The following is a 20,876-nucleotide window of genomic DNA, read 5'->3' on the forward strand; positions in this document are numbered from 1 at the left end:
GTTTGGTTAAAACCTGCTTGTTCTTCACTCAGTGAAGTGATGGTTAAGCTTCAGCAGGAGTTGGCTCTCAAGGTTCTTGCAGTGAACAGGAGCCCCGCATGACTAAAAAGTCTCTCACAGGTTGCAGACGCAGGAAGTTTGTGTGTGGTCATGTGACTGCATGGCTAAGTCTGATTGGTGAAACGGAGTCGTGTGATTATTGTTGCTACATCTGATTGGTGAAACGGAGTCATGTGATTATTGTTGCTATGTCTGATTGGTGAAATGGAGTCATGTGATTATTGTTGCTACATCTGATTGGTGAAACAGTCATTCAGTAGATCCACTGGTGACTTCTCTCCAACTAAAATATAGCGTATACTAGTCATTTAGCCCATTACAATAACGGGCGCTAGAACAGTAGTGCATGAACATTAGTAGGAACAGTCTATATTAAATGGCAAGGGACTTTGACCCCATTCTTTTTGTTGGTCGTATTTTTCTTTCTTTCAGCCTTTCTTTTGGTGATGTTTACTTGCTGAGCTGACCGTTCTTCATGGGCTGCCGCCGTGTATTGTGTGTCTTTAATTTTCTGTGACAGTAATACTGTCTTGTATGGCTCTATTCAATAAGGGCGTGCACAAAAAGGCGAGCTTCAAAAGGGCGACCTCAATTGAGCGTGGCGAATAAGGGCTCGCCTTTTTGTGCGTGCCCTTATTGAAGGATACCGTCTTGTACGTCCGCTGGCTTGTATGTCCGTAATATACCTTTAATTTTCTCTGGCGGTAATACAGACGTGCGCGTCGGTAATATGCCTTTAATCTCCTCTGACAGTAATACTGGCTTGTATGTGGCTGTAATATGTGTCACTGTATTGTGTACCTTTAATTTCCTCTCGCAGTAATACTGGTTTGTATTTCCGTAAAATGCCTCTAACTTTCTCTGACAGTAATATCGCGCATTGCACCGTACCCCGCGCATGCGCACTTCATCAGAAGACACCCACACACGGACACCTGGACGCACATAGGGATTTTATATCTATAATAATAAAAGGCAAAGCCCTCACTGACTGACTGACTGACTCACTCACTGACTGACTGACTGACTGACTCATCACTAATTCTCCAACTTTCCGTGTAGGTGGAAGGCTGAAATTTGGCAGGCTCATTCCTTACAGCTTACTTACAAAAGTTAGGCAGTTTTCATTTCAAAATTATACACGTAATGGTCATAACTGGAACCTCTTTTTTGTCCATATACTGTAATGGTAGGCAGCAAGATGGCCGTAGGAGACTGAGTTGCGTGTCGCGTCATCACGCCTCCCACGTAATCACGTGAACTGACTGTGAACTCAGTACGTAGAAAAGAAGGAGGAGCCCCAAAGAGCGCAGAAGAAAACATTCATTACACAATTGACAAGCCAGCGAAACAATAAGAAGCGAGTGAGTGACGCATACAAGCATCTTCATAAGACACGAGGTATAAAAAAGCACGGTGTAAACCGTAAGTCTAAATTAACTTTATAGAAACGCTCCCGCTGCCGTTTGCAATACCATATTCGCGAGATACAAGTTTAATGAGAAGACACGAGGTATAAAAAAGCACGGTGTAAACCATAACCTTAACTTTATAGAAACGCTCCCGCTGCCGTTTGCAATGCCATATTCGCGAGATACAAGTTTAATGAGAAGACACGAGGTATAAACGACAGTTTGCATCACTTTGTAACAGAGTTAAAATTGCTGTAGCGAGAAACTTTTAACTGCCGGGTCTTAGCTAACATTAAATAAACCCGTGGACATCGCAACATCACACAAGAGAGTGGCTCACGTGAAGTGACTGAACGCAGCAGGAGTGATCACTTGCATTAATCAAACCTGTTCAAAAAACACATTACACAATTGATAAGGTAGGAAAAGAATATGAAACAAGGCACGGTATAAACCGTAACTTTAAGTTTATAGAAACGCTGCCGTTTGCAATACCATATTCGCCCCTGCGAAGCGCGGTGATTTTGCTATATATATTAAACTATTTCAACCATTGTATGATCTGCTTCTCGCAACTGAAAGAGGGCACCGTGGCAGAAGTTAGCCGACTTGCTCACCAACCACAAGCGTTACCTGGTAGGTAACCACCCATACAATCAGATTGTGAATCAGACTACGAATGCCTGCAATGTAATTACCCCGATCTACATGCTGTGAAATGAACGAACCTCACGCCGTGGCACAACGTTAGGGGCTTCGCCTCTACGTCCGAGGATCGATTCCCGTAAGGGAGTGCAGTGACTGTGTACTCCTGATGAGCCCACAATTACGGCGAAACACGTGTCGCATACTATGCATCTTCAAAGCACGGTGTAAACAGTAAGTTTAAATTGAGTTTATAGAAACGCTCCCGCTGCCGTTTACAATACCATATTAGATGACTTTGTAACAGAGTTAAAATTGCTGGAGCGATAAATTTTTAACTGCCGGGTCATGTTCTTGGGTAGGTACACCAAAAAATTTATACATTTATGCATGTAATGGGCAAACAAAAAATGTACTATACCCGAAAGCACTACAGTAGTACTCAATGTATCTTTACTTCTTAAATGTTAATGTTTTACTGTTTAATAATTTATACGATTCTTATATGTTATTCAGATTCTTTTATCAAAATACCAGTAACAGCGCACTGCACGATAACGTGGAGTGAATACACTTGACATGACCATTCATAGTATTTATCCTCTTTCTCTGTACGTTTACCATTCGTTTGCTCAGAGGTTGATGCGCTTGCTGCTTAATGAGCAGCTCTTGACCCTAGCGTCCCGCTGCTTCTCTTCTTTCGTCGGCATCTTTTCCCGTTAAAACTGATTTCTTTTAAAACTTAGTATGTTTTCTTTAATTTTTCACTTAAGCTGGCACTTAAGTCTTCAATCTGCCTCAAAAATGATTACCAGTAGACAATGAAAACGTCAGCCGTACGCATCCGCCACGCACGCACTGGTGCGCGCAGCTGTGAGTTGATTCTACAATAAAATAAAATAAAGATAAAAAGAGTAATAACTTGCACCACCGCTATTCAATTACACTTGCCTAACGCCTCTCCTAAGGGGAAATACTGTGGGATCTGGGCATCCGTCAAAGCAGCAATCACAAGCCCGATTACAAAGCGGGAAGCTGTGATTTGTCGTCTCCCTCCCATGTAACAATCACAGCCCGTGTTGCAACGCACTATGTATGTATATGTATATATGTGTATGTGTGTGTATATGTATGTGTGTATATATATATATATATATGTGTTCATATGTGTGGGAAAGCGAATAGTAGACGTGACGTAGTATCTGTGTACCAAATTTCAAGTCAATAGGTGAAACGGTTTGCGAGCTACAGCTCATTTAAAATCCTGGACAGACAAACTAATAGCCACGGTACTGTTTTATAGAAGAACATTTTAATGTTTAATAATTTATATTTATATGCAATGTGCTTCTTATATATTACTTCATATTCTCAAATGATAATGATGTTAATGTTGTTTATATTGATTTCTATGTTATTGTAAGTGCTCTTTATTTGTGGAAAAATAAATTTGGCAATTTAACTTATTTTATACATACATTTTATTTTTTTCTCTTGCACTCAGTGAGCGAATCCACTGGCTAATCAGCTATATATATTTATATATATGTATGTGTATATATATATGTGTGTGTGTATATAAATATATATATATATATATATATATATATATATATATATATATATAGATAGATAGATAGATAGATAGATGTGTATGTATGTAGATATACAAATATGTATATATATGTATATATGTTTATATATATGTAGATATACAAATATGTATATATATGTATATATGTGTATATATATGTAGATATACAAATATGTATATGTATATATATGTATATGTGTCTGCATCTGTGTGTTTATATATATATATATATATATATATATATATATATATGTATGTGTATATATATGTTGATATATGTATATATATGTGGATGTGTATATGTATATATTTATGTATATACACTGTTTATGTATATATATGTTTACATAACCTCTTTAACACACTACTTCTCCGCTGCGAAGCGCGGGTATTTTGCTAGTATATAGATAAATGTGTAAATGAAAAAAGCAACGAGTCGAATGTTGCCCAATGTAGCGGAGTAAGAGTAGCGTTTCTTCTTCACAGATGTACTTAAGTAAAAGTAAAAAGTATGGTGCAGTAAAACTACTCGTAGAAGTACAATTTTTTTAAAAAGTTACTCAAGTAAATGTAACGGAGTAAATGTAACTCGTTACTACCCACCTCTGACGCGTGGTGTGTGTGTGACTAGCTCTGCTCAGGGCTTCCAGCATTGTGTTAAAAAATACTTTAGTTGCCTCACATTTTTATGCAATCATTTTGTTCACCCCACTGAATTAAAGCTGAAAGTCTGCACTTCAACTGCATCTGAGTTGTTTCATTTCAAATTCATTGTGGTAATGTACAGAACCAAAATTAGAAAAAAGTTGTCTCTGTCCAAATATTTATGGACCTGTGTGTATGTATGTATGTATATATATATATATATATATATATATATATATATATATATATATATATAAAACGTGGTTAAGTTGTTTACTTGTTGCTTCAGAGTGATATATAGTGTGTGTGTGTGTTTGTGTGAACATGTATATTTTTTATAAAAAATAAAAAAATATAATTGCTACTACAGTACTTGTTTTGAGAGGTTGTTTAGGTGCAAGAGATTAAAGGTTTCCAAACATGGAGACACAATGTTCCAAACAGTCTAACGTTTCAATACTATGGGATATGACATCTAAACTTGGCACAACGATAGCTGACAGACTGGGGCACCAAAGAAACTTGCTTGTGGATCATAAAATGTCTTGCTTATATGCCACAAAATTCATTTTTTGGAGTGAAATCTCTAAAATCCCAAATTATTTATGTATTTTATTTAGTTGGTATTGGTGTAAATACTTTCTTTTAAATATTTGGAGTGTTGTGCTCACTACTCTACTCTTCAGCTATTTGCAGCTCCTTTATTAGATAAGCAGAGTTATAATATCAGGTCAAGTCACCTGCAGAAATTCTCAGATGATTCTGTATTTACTAGGGGGCTCCGCCCCCTGCTCGCTTCCCTCGCCAACCCCTGGTGTTGGGTAATTATAAATAGCGAGATGTATGTATGAGATATAGCATAGTGTGAAGGTGTAGATGACGCATATAGGAAGCCAAGAATAAATTGCAAGGCACAGTGTAAAGATTTATCGGAAAATTTCTTTGCACACAACATTAGTAGTAAAGATGGTGTCTTGTTCTTGAATGAGTTTCTCTTGCCATGGATCATTTATAACCTTAACTTTAACGTCAGATGAACGTCGAACTCGTGAGAAGGCCACATAAAGTTGTCCATGTCCAAAAACGGGGTCAGAGAGGTAGATGCCAACCTTGTTCATGGTTTGGCCTTGTGATTTGTTGATGGTCATGGCAAATGCAGGTCTAATGGGGAACTGTCGCCGTTTAAGTGTAAAAGGTAATTCTAGGTCAGAACTTGTAAGGTCAATTGTAGGAATCAGAACAGTATTGTTAGCATGTGATCCTGTAAGAAGTTTTGCTTCAATAACATTGTGTGTCATGGTGTTGACGACTAAACGTGTACCATTGCATAAACCTTGTTTAGTGTTAAGGTTTTTTAATAGCATGATTATTGTTCCGATTGTAAGGTTAAGATTGTGTTGTGGTAATCCGGCTGGGTTAATAGTGTTCAAATATTGTAAGGGGAAATTAAGATGGTCATTGTTGTCATCAGAGTCAACTTTGTCAGAGCTTAGAAAGAGCTGTGCCTCTACAGGAAGTAATGCAATGACTTGGGTATTTATGTTTTCCACATTAATATTTTTTGGACATAATATAGTTCGTTGTGTTAAAAGGGGTATTTGGTCTAATGAGATTGCTGTTCCAAATATCTCCGTAACTAAGTCGTCGCAGATAAAGGCTTGAGGAATTGTAATAATATCTGGGTGAAGTCCATCTGTATTGGTGAGTGTCCCATCTCCCAGTTGTAATAACCAATTGTTATATTCTGGATCTGGACATCGCATGTTTTGTACCAACTGTATCTTTTGAAAGCAATGCCAATTGTCCGCGTAACATTTTTTCTTCCGCGGTTTTAGAAGCGCGTTGTAGGTGCCGACGTTTATTGTTTTTTTTCATGCGGGTTCGTGTTTGTGGTCCCGTTACTCGAGCCGTCTCGTTCTGTACCCGTGATCGTGAATTCATGACTTGTTTGTTCTTTATCGTTAGTAATATGGATAAGTAATAAGGAGGATTGCACTCACTGTTAATATGCGGACTGTTCGTTTCTTCGTATTATTACCAATCAGGTGTCGCGCCTGTATATGTATTGTAGTCCGGTCTCTTGTTGTTTATGTATGACGTCGTCCACGTATTTTAAGGTGGACTGAACAATAGCTGAGCGCATGGCATGTAGAGCAATAGCTAAGCACTGTCTAAAATCTCCTCCTAATAAAAGTACCTTTCCTCCAAAGGGAATATTATTATTCATCAACGTTTGTAGAAGTTTATCAATGGTGTTGAGTAAGTGACTGGATGCCATTGTACATTCATCTATAATTAATAGTTTTGCAAGACGGATTTCCGGTGCTTGGAGGGTTTCTTCGTATTATTACCCATCAGGTGTCGCGCCTGTATATGTATTGTAGTCCGGTCTCTTGTTGTCTATGTATGACGTCATTTGTTGGCGTGCGTTTTCTTTGAGCGGCGCGTTGCCTCATTTTTAATTTCTGTTAGTGGAGGGGGGCTTTGTGTGTCGTGGGTGTCTTGTTGTCTATGTATGACGTCGTTTGTTGGCGTGCGTTTTCTTTGAGGGGCGCATTGCCTCATTTTTTATTTCTGTTAGTGGAGGGGGGCTTTGTGTGTCGTGGGTGTGAATCCTCTTTTTTGTGTGTGTCCTGTTTCGTGTGGTATGGCCTTCGTGTGACGCTTTGTTGCATGGGTCTGTTGCTATGGGCGTGGCGCATCATTTCTCATTTTCCGGTGCTTGGAGGGGGGCTTTGTGTGGCGCCTGTGCACTACGTCTTTTGCGTCCACGGCCCATGTCCCTGCGTCCATCCGGTTTACCATTCTCGTTTAGTAATATGGATGGGGTGTATTGATAAGGGGGACGAGACAGAGGTAGAACTTTGAGAATTGTCTGTAATTTATCATCAGCAAAACCAATGAACTGCTTATTGACTTTCCCCGCACCGAAGAGCCTCTATGCCAGGTCACTATTCAAGGAGAGGGTTTAGAGGTGGTCCATTACTACAAGTATTTGGGGGTCCACATCAATAACAGTTTGAAGTAGTTTTGGAACACAGAAGAACTACAGTATAGAAGAAAAGGCAGAGCAGGCTCTTTTTCTTCAGGAGACTGCGTTCCTTTAATATGGGAAGTGACATCCATATCTTCTGTAACTTTGTGATGGCCAGTATGGTGTGCTGGGCTGGTAATGTCACTTCAAGAGAGGCCCACCAAATCAACAAACTAATTATAAGTGCAGGATCAGTTATGGGACAAACTCTGGATCCCTTGAAGGTAGTAACAAAGGAGAGATTTAAAACTGACCTGAGTGCCATTATGAACAATGCTGCACATCCTCTTTGTGACACACCAACACCAACTTATTCAGCTGAATTGTGTCAAGAAACGCGATGGGGGGCCTCCTTGATACCAGCAGCAATACCTCCGTATAGCGCCTCACTGTAACTGTGACAGCCAAGTCAGACGTTTTCTTTCTTTTTAATTTTCTTGCTTTATAGTCATTCTGGTCTGTGCTCATACCAAAGTGTGTGGGTGCGTGTCTGTGTATGTGTGTGTGTGTAAGTAAGTATTTATTTATGTGTTTACTTATCTACCTATTTATGTATTTATTTATTTAAAGAGCTTTTGTAAAAAGCCAAATTTCCCCCAGGGGACAAATAAAGTCTAGAGATATGTGAGAAAGTGCTATGTGAGCTTCATTTTACTGATATACAGTGCCCTCCATAATGTCTGGGACATAGACATATTTTTCCTTTATTTACCCCTCCACGGCTAAAATTACAAATCAAACAATTCAGACATTGTGGTTAAAGTGCATATTGCAGACTTTCATTTAAGGGTCAGTCATTTTCTCACCTGCTTAGTCGCGGGGGTCTGCTGGATCCTATCCCAGCTAGGATAGGGTACAAGGCAGGAACTAACCTTGGAAAGGGTGCCAGTTCACACACCCGAACCACACACTAGAGCCAATTAAAGATCACCAATTCACTTAACCTGCATATTTTTGGACTGTGGGAGGAAACCAACGCAAACATGAGGAGAACATGTGAACTCCACACAGGGAGATTCCATGCTGCAGACTCTGGTCTCCTTAGTGCGAGGCAGTAGTGGTACCACTGTGCCACTGTGCTGCCCTCATTTAAGGGTAATTAACATTAATTTTGGTCATGGCATGTAGAAATGACCAAAAAAAAACACCCAAAAAGTGTCTTTGTCCCAAACATTTTGGAGGACACTGTAGTTCTACTGCCAACTGGAGAACTTCCATTAAAGAAAAAGAAATGGTAGACTGAAGTGAAAGTGATAAGTGCATATATGGAAGACCAGTTTGTTGAAGGGAGGTACTCAGGTAGAAATATTATTATTATTATTATTAATTCATTACATTTATATAGCTGGATGCACTGCCAAGATTTTAAGCTGTTGGTGGGAACTTTCTACAGTTGCTAAATGAAGCTGCATATTAACGATTTGTTCACATCCACTTTTGCCTTTCTTCACAGCTTGTCAGACCTGTTACCGTAGTGCCTAACGTCCCAGGAATACCAGGACCGTCCTCACCACAACCTGTGCAGTCAGAGGCTAAAATGGTAATTGACGCAATGTTCTTGATTTGTGCTTCTTTATGTGTTTTTCCTTTTATGATTTTTTGCTGAAGGCAAACATGAGATGAGTTCAAATCCTGTCACCTTTCTTATTAAGTGATTATTTTTAAGTGGAGCAGATGTTTTAGTGTGGGGCCGTCTTAATGTATGGGCACAATGGGCACTGGCTGAGGGCCTCACAATGTTTCTAATGCTGATGTATGTTTCTGTTTTGCTATCAAAACGGGGGCTGCAGCACACTACTTTGTCCGGTGGCCTATGATGCTGTTAAGATGGCCCTGCTATTTTTCTATGTCTAGATTTGTCAAAATTGTCCCAGTGATTTATAGCAGTGGTGGTTCCCCACCTTTTCTATACCTCCCACCCCTAGAAAATGTTTAATTTATATTCGCTCCACATTTGAAGATGAAGAAATCAAATTTCTGATTTTTGAACCATAAACTGAACCACATACAGTACTGTGGGTGAACAAATTGAACTAAAAATCATAAGCTTTCAACTCAGTACATAAAGTTTAAATATAAACTGAGCAACTTACCTTTATAAATATCAATAATCTTGTAAATGTGTCCCCCCTTGAAGGTTAGGCACTATTTTGGGGTATCCCGTGAAGCATCAAGCACTGAAAAGAAATGACATGTGATTAACAGTCTAGGGGGTGTGGGGGATTGGAGACCACCATGAAGCAACAGGTGCTGGTGCGTCACTAAGCAATGAAACACAGTCGATGAGCTTTGTCTCACGATAACATCTGCAATGTAGTTCAAAAACAGATGCGCCACACGGTTAAAATGGCAGCGCTACTGCCAGGACTGCCAGTAAGAGAGATGGGCTGAGTGTAAGCAGCAGGTGTTGCATATAATTCAGCCCTTCCTTGTCCCACACCCCAGTAATAATGTTAATCAGACCCCAAAATTAGTGATGTTTCACAATCAGGGCATGCACAAAAATCAATACTCAACCTCAGCCTTCTCTAAGGATCATGCAGGGTCCAGCGAGCCCCAAACCCCAAACAGTCCTGGGTTCAAATAAATGGATGTTTATCAAACACAATGCCTCCAAAAAAGCACCAAGTACAAGTTGTCTCTCCACAATTCCTCTCCTCTCTCCACCAGACTGCCCTCCTCCAGCTGAGTGTTGCTTTTCTTTTTCCCAGCTCAAGTCAACTGGATAAGGGAGTGCGGTCTCTTTTATTGAAGACCCGGGAGTTCTTCCAGTGTCAGGGTGGTCAACTATTGGAAGTACTTCTGGATCACATGGAAGTCCTATATATGCCAGACAACAACTCCCAGCATTCTCTGCTGGATCCTGAATGGGCTGCAATATGGAGGGCTGCTGCCATCTAGTGCCTGGGGCGAATAAACATCCCTCAGAGACAGTCCTTTCCTGTCTTCTTTTATCTCGGCCAGGGAAGTTGTTGTACATGTGCCCGGTCAGGATGCCATTCCATTTGTCTGAGGTTTCCCATCTGCGTAAGGAACCATCTTCTCTGGCTGGGATGTCCGTTCCTTCATTAGGGATGCCTTGTCCAGGTGTGACCTCTTTCACTCTCTCGGACGGGATGCCTTTATGTTCATTTGGGGTCTCCCATCGAGGTAGGAAATGTTACTGCCAGGGTGCGCAACCATCCCATGTGCCACCTACAGTTTGTACTTGCCTTGCACACTACACTAGCTGGGATAGGCGTCATCCCTGAACCTTAACCTAACTGCCACCCCCCAAGATCCTGGTCTGGATTAAGCGGGTTAGAAAATGACATGACATGTCCTTGTATACATTAGACATTAACTTTTTAATTACAGCAAATCTGATTGGTCAGTTCTTGTGTCAGTTTTGAGTAGAACCGCTATGATCAGGGATTAAAAAGTAGTGTTAAAATATACAACTAGCAAGAAGCTGTGTGTAGCCATGTGCAGAGCTGTGTAAGTTATTTTAACAAGAAACTAACATTTTATATTAATGTGTAAAATACAAGACGAATAATGATTTTTTTATAAAAAGGTTGGGACATCTTAATTGGGTCTGTCATACTGTAAAGTTTAAAGAAAGACAAATTATCTCTTCATCCTGCATGTAATACTACAATTACCCCATTTATTTATACTTAACGTTTACGTCATTCTCGTCATTTTGATTTATACCACATTATGTCACTGACATGAGATTTTTTGGTCTCCATGTAGCAATGCTCTTCTGTATAAGAGAAGGTGCTGAGGAAATTGCCAAAGGTGATTTACTGCACTCCTAACAGTTTGAGCTGCTGTTATTATAATAACTCATTCACATCATATTGAAATCTTCGTTTTAATAAATATTGTAGATATCGATCCGTTTAGCTGTTGGCCATTTCCTACCATAATTAGTATTGAGGCAAAGTCATTTGTATGTAGTGCACTGTGTGTTGTTTCTCATGGTGATACATCTGCTTTAGTCAGAACCCGTAAGTTTTAAATTGCTAACCACAGCATACTATAAATAGTAACTAAATGAATTACATTGAGCATGTTGTTACATCTTAGACAGTAGTTTTAATGAGATTTTATTTTCCAAGGTAGTTGAGATAATTACATTTTTGTGAAATTACACTGGACAATAAATGGTTTTGCTTCCAGGAACGCTTTTTAATGTACATCATGGCTTTGTCCCACTGATCAAAAACCTCACCTTTAAATTTTCCCATCACATACTATTCTTTACAGTCACATAGTTTTCTTTGTGGTTTCCTTTCATCTTATAAGTATACATTATAATAGAATCAGACTAAACAAGGTTAAAGATTTGGGGCACCAGTCGGGTGAACCCCATTTCATAGGCACAGCTATCATAGGATAAGTTTGGTGTGTTTCAAGTCAAAGTTATTTCTTCACAACGTTGTTTCTACTTTTTAAAGTAACAAGTAACGTAACACAATGCTAATTTTATTGAAGTAAAAATATCTCTCTATTATAAAAATAAAACTTGCGACGAGACGTGATCTTTTGAAGAGAGATGTTTGAGAGACAGAGCCAGAGAAACACTTTCACTTTCCGTGAGACGGGCAAGTCACGTCGTACTTACAACCTTTGGAAGCAAATCCCGTGATACTCGTGCAGAGCATGTTAGAGATAATGGAAGCAGGAAAATTCAAAAGTCTCAAGAAAATGAGAATAAAGCTCACGATAGATAGATAGATAGATAGATAGATAGATAGATAGATAGATAGATAGATAGATAGATAGATAGATAGATAGATAGATAGATAGATAGATAGATAGATCTAACAAACGGAAAACATTACTCGGTGAAATAACAGAACAGTGAAAACAGATCAAATAGTGTTTGAGGATGTCTGGGGGAGAAGAGAGACAAGGCAGTGACTTTAAAACGTTTGAAGCGCCGCACAAAATGCAGGTCACGCCACACAGGAGCAGCGGCAAGCCAGCAGATGATCGATCAAAGAGGAGGTAAGAAAAAAACCACTGTTATTTGTTTCCCATTGTGTCACCATTAAAGAGGGGTATCGGAGGAGTGAACGAGTCTCCTTGGGGAGCGTTCAGCCCCCCTCTTCACAATGGCGCGTAGCCTTAGAGTAAAGATCGCATTAGCGCAAACAAATATAAAATATTACTTGGTGAAATAACGGAACAGCGAAAAGAGATTGAGTAGTGTTTGAGGATGTCTGTGGGAGAAGAGAGACAAGGCAATGACTTTAAAACGTTCGAAATGCAGATCACGCCACACTGGAGCAGCAGCAAGCCAGCAGATGGTCGAGCAAAGAGGAGGTTAAAAAAAACCAAAGGAATTTGTTTCCCGTTGTATCACTGTTAAAGAGAGGATTCAGAGGAGCGGCCGCATCTCCTTGGGGTGCATTCAGTCCCCCTCTTCACAACGGTGCGTAACACTTGGCGGGGGGTGTAGGGACTGGCGTGCGAACCACCCTAAATTGATTAAAAAAAACCAGATATGTGTTCCTGTGTTACTACTATTGCTAACACTCCCAAAAAAAATGACTGCATGTTATTTCACAGAAGTATTGCATTTAATAAGTAAAATCGCACACGTGTGTTCTGTTCTGGCCATGTGGTGACAACTAATATGCAGTCAAGTGAAATAATTGAATAAAAGTTATAAGCATAGATTTAATCCTGCATGTGCTGAGGTGTAAACTTAATCTGCTTGGTTTAGGGGCACTGGGAAACCAGTGGTTATTACATCAGCAAGAGGTGTAAGGCAAGAAGCAAACATGGTGGACGCCATCCTTTGCAAGGCTCAGTTGCATAGCCAAGCGGAAAAGAGTGTGCAGCGTGCCGTCCACTAACAGAATCCTAGAAATAAAATGTCAGTTAAGCTTTCATTCTTCTGTTTGCTATTGATACTGTATGTTGAAACAGCGTGGACTAGGTGGTGGGGCTCAGGTTATGGATATCAAAAATTGGAGGATGTTATTTACTTCACATCATATGAAGGACTAAATGTATTTATAAAATACAAGAAAATGTTAAAATCTGGCTGTGTTTTTGGTCCGTTTCAGGAAGATTCACATATGGGCTTAAGATTTAATAACAAATTCTGGGCAGTGAAATGTGCTGTGTTTCATACAAAAGAAGACAAAATGACGTACTGTTGGTAACATACTGTATATACTCACGGATAAGTTCTCCCGCGGACAAATTGGGACTTGATTTTATCGTATAATTTCCGGTATTTTATAATGTCAGTTGTATAAGTCGAACGCGGAAAACTCAGCTATTGGTCCAAGGGATTATGATATGCTAAAGCCCACCTGAGAAAGTAACCACGGAGCACACAGCCTTTTGTTTCTATGCACAGTGGAACCTCAGTTCACGACCATAATTCGTTCCAAAACTCTGGTCGTGAACCGAAGCAATTTCCCCCATAGGATTGTATGTAAATACAATTAATCCGTTCCAGACCGTACGAACTGTATGTAAATATATATTTTATTTTAATTTTTAAGCACAAATATAGTTAATTATACCATAGAATGCACAGTGTAATAGTAAACTAAATGTAAAAACATTGAGAAAACCTTGAACAACAGAGAAAACTAACACTAGAATAGTTCGCGCTATAGTGCTAGGAACCGCTCGCTAAAAACACTTTTTTTTTTAATGAGTTTTAAGCACAGGGGAAAAAATGAACATTTGAAAAATCCGTAATTTAATAAACCACCAAGAAAAGTAACATTGCAATAATGCAGGCTACGAACCGATCACTGTAAATAGAACTGAAAACAAAAACAAGGCTTCTCTACCTTATGCGTCCCTCCCTCTCTCGCTCGCGCTCTTTCTCTCTCTTTTGCTAGCCTGGAGCGCCTGTGTGTGTGTCTCTCTAGTGTGCTCCTGTGTGTGTGCGCGCCTCTGTCTCTCTCTGCGCTGCCTGTGTGTGGGCGCGGCTCTCTCTCTCTCTGCCTGTGTGTGTGCGTGGCTCTCTCTCGCACTGCCTGCTGTGTGCTGCCTGTGTGTGTGTGTGTGTTTGTCTCTCTCTCTCTCTCTCTTGCTCGCTGCACAGGAAATGTACAGGGAGAGACTGAACATGTACAAACCGAAAGGGAACCTGGCTTGTTCGTATACCGAATGTGTGGTCGTGAACCAAGGCAAAAGTTTGGCAAACCTTTTGGTCGTAAACCGATTTGTATGTATACCGAGACGTTCGTGAACTGAGGTTCCACTGTATTGTGCCTATGTGACCACACGGTAGTACCTGTACTATTCCGAAGCAACTCATACACTTTTATCGTAAGAGCATCCCTTATCTACGATGGAGCATTCGATCAGAAGGAAATATGAAGCTGGTTTTAAATTAAACTTCGTTGAAGTAGTGAAAGAAATTGGTAACTGCGCTGCTGCAACAAAATTCAATGCGTCTGAGAAAAGGTGAAACGAGATTGGAGGAGGCACGAAGATATAATAATAAAAAAAAAGTGAAGGCTCGCATTTTTGAATGCGCTTATAAGTCGGGGTCTGATTTTATAATTGATTTTTCGGGTTTCAAGACGCGACTTATACATTATTTCATTTTATAATAATTAATTATATAACATACACTGACAGGCAAAAGTATTCAATCCCCTTGAAAGCCATCGTTATTTACTGTCTGACAAAAGACACATAGGATATGATAGCATTTGATTCATCTTGATGTCTAGTTATGCAAGACATTGAGCTTTTGGGGGGGGGGGGTCACCTCTGTTTTTGGCCCTCTAAATCTGAAAAACACACATTTGTAGGGATTTTTGGAACATATTTTGTGCAGGAAATTACAGCAGAATTGATCAGAAGGACTTGATGTTCAGCATGCCACATCAATCGAACTCAGGGGTCCCTCATTGGGGTCAAAGTTGTTCCTGTTCACAAAACTTTAAAAAAAGTAGGGATCGGATATATAGGCGTGTGGAGTGTCCTTTGATACTGTTTCAAGGTGGCTGATCACAAATATGGTCATATCCATATTACTAACTGAGAATGGTAAACCGGATATGGACGCAGGGACCTGCCCGTGGACGCAGGAGACATAGTGCGCAGGCGCCACACAAAGCCCCCCTCCCCAGAGTGAAACAGGAGAGACTATGAACCGTCTGACATGCCTCGAAAAAGGCAGAATATAATCGCCACGGACCAGGTGTCATTGAAACAAAAGCAGGATAAAGCGAGGTCAGAAATAAAAGACAGAGTAGAAAACAAAGTAAAACGTCATAAAGAGGTTAAAGAACGGGGCCAAACACATGGAGAGCAGGTTACAGATGATGAAAACTGGAATGCAACAGCTTCAAAAAAACCTAGGCACGAAACACATGCACAGCGAGATACAGAATATAAAAGCAGGAAAAACGACAGTTAAACGTCCACTCCACACAGCGGAGGCAGACCCGGAAGGTGCAGGCGCCTACATCGCGCGTCGGAAGGCACGGGAAAGTTCGAAAGGCAAAGGCGCCTACACAGCATGGTATAACCCGACATAATACGGAAGGCGCAGGCGTCGCCGCCATATTGTGAGTGGCACTACTGCGTGGTGAAGGCGCAGGCGTCACCACCATATTGTGCGTGGCACTACTGCGGAGTGAAGTTAGGAATAATGTGCTGCTTGGGATCGTACAAAACGCCAAACGCGACCCACCGTCTGAAACAGTGGAGGCAAAGCAGGCACAGGTTCAAACCGAACGAGCTCGACTGACGGATATACGACTACAACACGCATCTCAAACCGCAGAAGCAGGGCAAGCACGGGTTCAAAACAATGCAAGCTCCTACAACGCGCGTCTGAAACTACGGCTGCCCAGTGGGCACGGGTTCAAAACACCGGGGGTAGGCGAGCGAAGCGAGCAGGGGGTGAAGCCCCCTTGTTTGTAATATTTGATTCTTTATCGGCAGTGCTAGCACTCTCAGAAGTTAAAAGTTACACATTTCAAACATAAGCATATGTCCACTTTAATGCTAATTATTTAATGTTTTGTTCGTCATGTGTCATTCGATAGCCGTGTTGGGGAATGTTACTTAACATAGTTACATTACCTACAAAAAAAATAATAACAATAGACAGTGTCGAGCAAAAGTATTCAATCCCTTTGATAGTATAGAGAATTGTATTCTTAAAATTGGTAATTTACACGTACTAGAAAATATTATAAGCACACGAGAAAGTAAGCATTGTTTTATACTAAGCATTAAGATGTAAGAGTTAGGATTAAAAAGACTTCTGTCTAAATATTCTTTATTATTTTGTATGTGCCAGAAAACACCAGTTTTTCATAAGCCAAAGGTCAGGCGTGCTAGAGGGCCGAAGAATAGGGCCCTCGCTTAGAGGAGGGAATGTGAACTCTTTGGTTGTAAATCATGGTAGCGAGCGCTGGGATAGCAGGGGCAGAGAATAGTCCTTATCAAACAGATAAGATGGACAGAGTGGGGTTTGACACCCCCTTAACTAAGAATTATTTTTGGAATTAATTAGAGGTGGGACTAGAGCAATGAAATGCTAGAAGTCAGATGAGGAAGAATAATGGCTGAAATGATAAGAATTGTAATAAAAGTAAAATGTGCCCATTGCTGGGGACTCATTGTTCTATCTGAGTTGAGTCTGTGTGAGTGCCATACAATAAAGCCTGATTCTGCTGCCTGCTCTGAGTCTCCGAGTGCCATCATTGGGGCTAAGGGTGCCAGTGTCAGCCTGCTTGAACAATAGTCATCATATTTTTCTTCATTTGTCCACATATTTATCCATTAAATATTTTTAATGTGAACTCTTATGTAGTAACAATACATTTCCAACATCCAAGTAAACGATTTTCTGTAGATATTTAACTGAAGAAGAATAACTCCAAAGTTAGTGCTTGCATAAGTATTTAAACCTGCTGTAATTTTCTGCACAAAATATGTTACAAAAATGGCCTCAGGTTTAGAGGGCCAAAAATAGAGGTGACCCCCAAAAAGCTCAATGTCTTGCATAACTAGACATCAAGACAAATCAAATGCTGTCACAGGGGTTGGCATTCTTTTTGATGGCTCGTATCTCGAATTTTGGCTTGTAACTCAAGGCAAAAAATCGACCTAGTGACGGCTCGTATCTCAAAAAAGTCGTATCTCAAGATACCACTGTACTTTTGAAGCCCATTATAGCCTGACCAATTTTGATGCTGTATATAACAAAATTGGTAGAATTATGTCGGCACGTGGAATAACATTGTAACATAGGTTTGGCACGACACCGCTGAAAGGTTGCTGACCCCTGTGCTATCATATCATATAAGGGGGTGTTGGTCATAAGTTGGATTGAGTCAGGAGGTGCCAGACAAAAATAAAACTGAAAAAGATTTCAAAGCATTCTGAAGTAATTCTTAGAACACAGTGAAAGGATTTGTAGAGTGTTTAGTTTTTGGTGTCAAATTTGTGCCACAGTCCTTAACGCTAGAATTACCAGAGTCTACGAAACAACTCGTAGGTCTGGCCCACCTTAAATTGCTTCTTAAATCCATTCGCACCTCTCCGCCAGCGTCTTTTGTCATCTAAATGTGCTGATAAAGACAAGCTGCAAGCAGCCGGCTGTTCCATCCCCCCACCAACTTAGAACGTGCACAAACGTCTCCCAGCTCATGCCTTGATTGATTATCTGGGAGTGAAGTGGAGTTTTAGAGTGGAAATAATAGATCGTTATTTGGAACACACGCATTTCATGTGTGTTCCATTTCTACAGTAATCTGTGTAAACACATTGTTAAAACAGAAACTTTTTCATATTTTACTAATAAATGTTACAAAATGTAGGCATAAACTATAAAATGTGTGAAGCTTGAAGTCCAAAGATAAAATAAACACTTTCACAAAAGGTTCAAGAATGATGTAACAGTTTCCGTGGCGTACCCGTAAGATTTGCTGACTCAGAGCGCAGCAGGCTTGCCATGCCTCAGAGACCCGAGTTCGATTCTCCACTGGGGAGAAAATGTTATTTTTTTTTCTTTTTAACCTTTGCCACTCTGCCTGCCTGAACTCCCTGTCTATCTATCTATATAGTAATAGCAGTAATTTTATTATTATATAGCAGTTTCCCTGTCTGCTTATGATGATTTTCGAAATATATAAAGTCATTCCTGAATATATAAAGTCAGCGTCGGAATATATAAAATCATTCCTGAATATAGAAAGTCAGCGTCAGAATATGTCAAGATGTGACAGAGTATAGATTTTCATCTTTAATTTAAGGGGGTTAACAAAGGTATTGCAATAGCTTGCAGAAATTACAGCCATTTTTCACAAAGTCCCTCCATTTTATGGGCGGAGTGGTGGCTGTAAGGCTAGGGATTTGCACTGGCATTTGGAAAGTTGCCAGTTTCAATTTAGTAAACGCCAAAAGTGACTCTACTTCATTGGGCCCTTGAGTGAGGTCCTTAACCTGCAATTGCTCCGTCCTGGGTATGACGTTAATCTGCATCCAGCCCTGCATGTAGGCCCTCCAACCTGCAGGGAAAAACTGGGGGTTGGTGCTGAGGTGTCACCCATTGCATGGCTGCATTCGGGTCCTAATCTGGGATCCTGAGTTGGTTTGTAATGTGGTGGGTGCGGCAATGTGCTGTATTGGCACCTGCTCCTAACCCTCTCCTCCGTCCATTTTCAGAGACTCAAAAGTAATTGGACAAAGTTATACAGGGTGAGCCAAAATGAAGTACCACATTTCTCAAAGTTATTGCGTGAGGTAGAGGCAGCCGAGTTTCCTTTGATTGGCGATCCCTTGTAGTTTTTTGTTGGCTACATGCCTTGGTCCGGTGCCCACCGTGCTTTGCGGTCAAAATGTTCTTCAAAAACAACTAATCCATCATCACTACGCAACGCACCTTCTGAACGCACTTCAGCATTCCACCTAATGGTGACGTCCCAAATCGGAAAACAATTCTTCAGTGGGTGGCTAAATTTCGAAAGACGGGTACATTGAACAGAAAATCTCCAGGCTGTCCTTGGACTGTACGAATGCTTGAAAACATCCAAGCTGAATTTGAATTTGTGAATTTCCCCTTGGGATAAGTATCTATCTATCTATCTATCTATCTATCTATCTATCTATCTATCTATCTATCTATCTATCTATCTATCTATCTATCTATCTATCTATCTATCTATCTATCTATCTATCTATCTATCTATCTATCTATCTATCTATCTATCTATCTATCTATCTATCTATCTATCTATCTATCTATCTATCTAAGCTGTAAGGGCATCAATTTTGTCATCTCCTTGACATTCAGGGCGCAAACCTTCTTCTGCCTTAGGCATTTCCAACACATCTTTGAGGAGGATTTTACACGAGGACCTTAATCTCCATCCATACAAAATGATGGCAGTGCAGGAACTCACTGAGAAGGCTGGGAGAGGCGTAGAGAGCTGTGCGCCAACCTTCTGCAAACTGTTCATCGAGATGCCATCATCATGTGCAGCAACGAGGCACATTTCCATTTGAATGGTTGTGTAATAAGCAAAGCTTTTGCTATTGGACTGAAACCAACCCTCATGAACTTCATCAGAGACCCCTGCACAGTGAGTGTGTTACAGTTTGGTTCGCTTTTGCAAAACTTGGCATTGTAGGCCCTTACTTTTTTGAGGCGGGGGAGCAACGGTCACCGTCACTTCAGAACATTACATTGAAATGCTAGAGAACATTTTGCAGCCCCAACTGGAAAAAATCTGTGTGGTGGATGCCTGGTTTCAACAGGATGGAGCAACAATCCATACTACGTGGAGATCCATGCAAGCTTTGCAGGAGATGTTTCCGGGAAAGCTGATCTCCCTGTGCGGCGATGTCGGATGGCCTTCATGTTCGCCTGATCTCACTTCGTGTGATTTCTTCTTGTGGGGGTCTCTCAAGTCGAAGGTCTTTGGCCAGGAAACTCCTCAGACCTGAATCCCATTGAGAACTTGTGGTCAATCCTCAAGAGGCGGGCGGACAAACAAAAACCCACAAATTCTGATCATTGATTATGCAAGAATGGGCTGCCATCAGTCAGGATTTGGCCCAGAAGTTGATTGCCGGAATGCCAAGATGAATTGCAGAGGTCTTGAAAAAGAAAGAAGGGCCAACACTGCAAATATGGACTATAAGCTTCATGTCATTGTCAATAAAAGCCTTTGAAACTTATTAAGTGCTTGTAATTCTACTTCAGTGTACCATAGAAACATCTGACAAAAAGATCTAAAAACACTGAAGCAGCAGACTTTGTGAAAACCAATACTTGGGTCATTCTCAAAGCTTCTGGCCATGACCGTATACACACTGACCTCAAAACCTTCAAGCCCTCAAGGACGCTATTCGCCATGAAATTGCCGCTATTCCCCTTGAAATGGCTGAACAAGTCATGAAGTCATGAAGAGTGTATCGCTAATAATGGCCACCAACTTGAAGACATCATTTTTAAAACACGGTGAAAAAAATCTATTTTGCATACCCTTTC

General features: G+C 40.5%; 1 protein-coding gene across 8 annotated transcripts in view; it reads left to right on the forward strand.

The window, feature by feature from the left end:
• Positions 1-20,876, forward strand: part of atf2 (activating transcription factor 2) — a 225,384-nt gene that overhangs the window by 59,418 nt on the left and 145,090 nt on the right. For all 8 annotated transcript variants that reach the window (XM_051930645.1, XM_051930644.1, XM_051930647.1 and 5 more), the window contains one exon: positions 8,844-8,930. In XM_051930645.1, coding sequence (XP_051786605.1) covers positions 8,844-8,930 — 87 coding nt within the window. The remainder of the gene's footprint in view (positions 1-8,843; positions 8,931-20,876) is intronic.

The sequence above is a fragment of the Erpetoichthys calabaricus genome, chromosome 8 (assembly GCF_900747795.2).
Source record: "Erpetoichthys calabaricus chromosome 8, fErpCal1.3, whole genome shotgun sequence".
Lineage (NCBI taxonomy): Eukaryota > Metazoa > Chordata > Cladistia > Polypteriformes > Polypteridae > Erpetoichthys > Erpetoichthys calabaricus.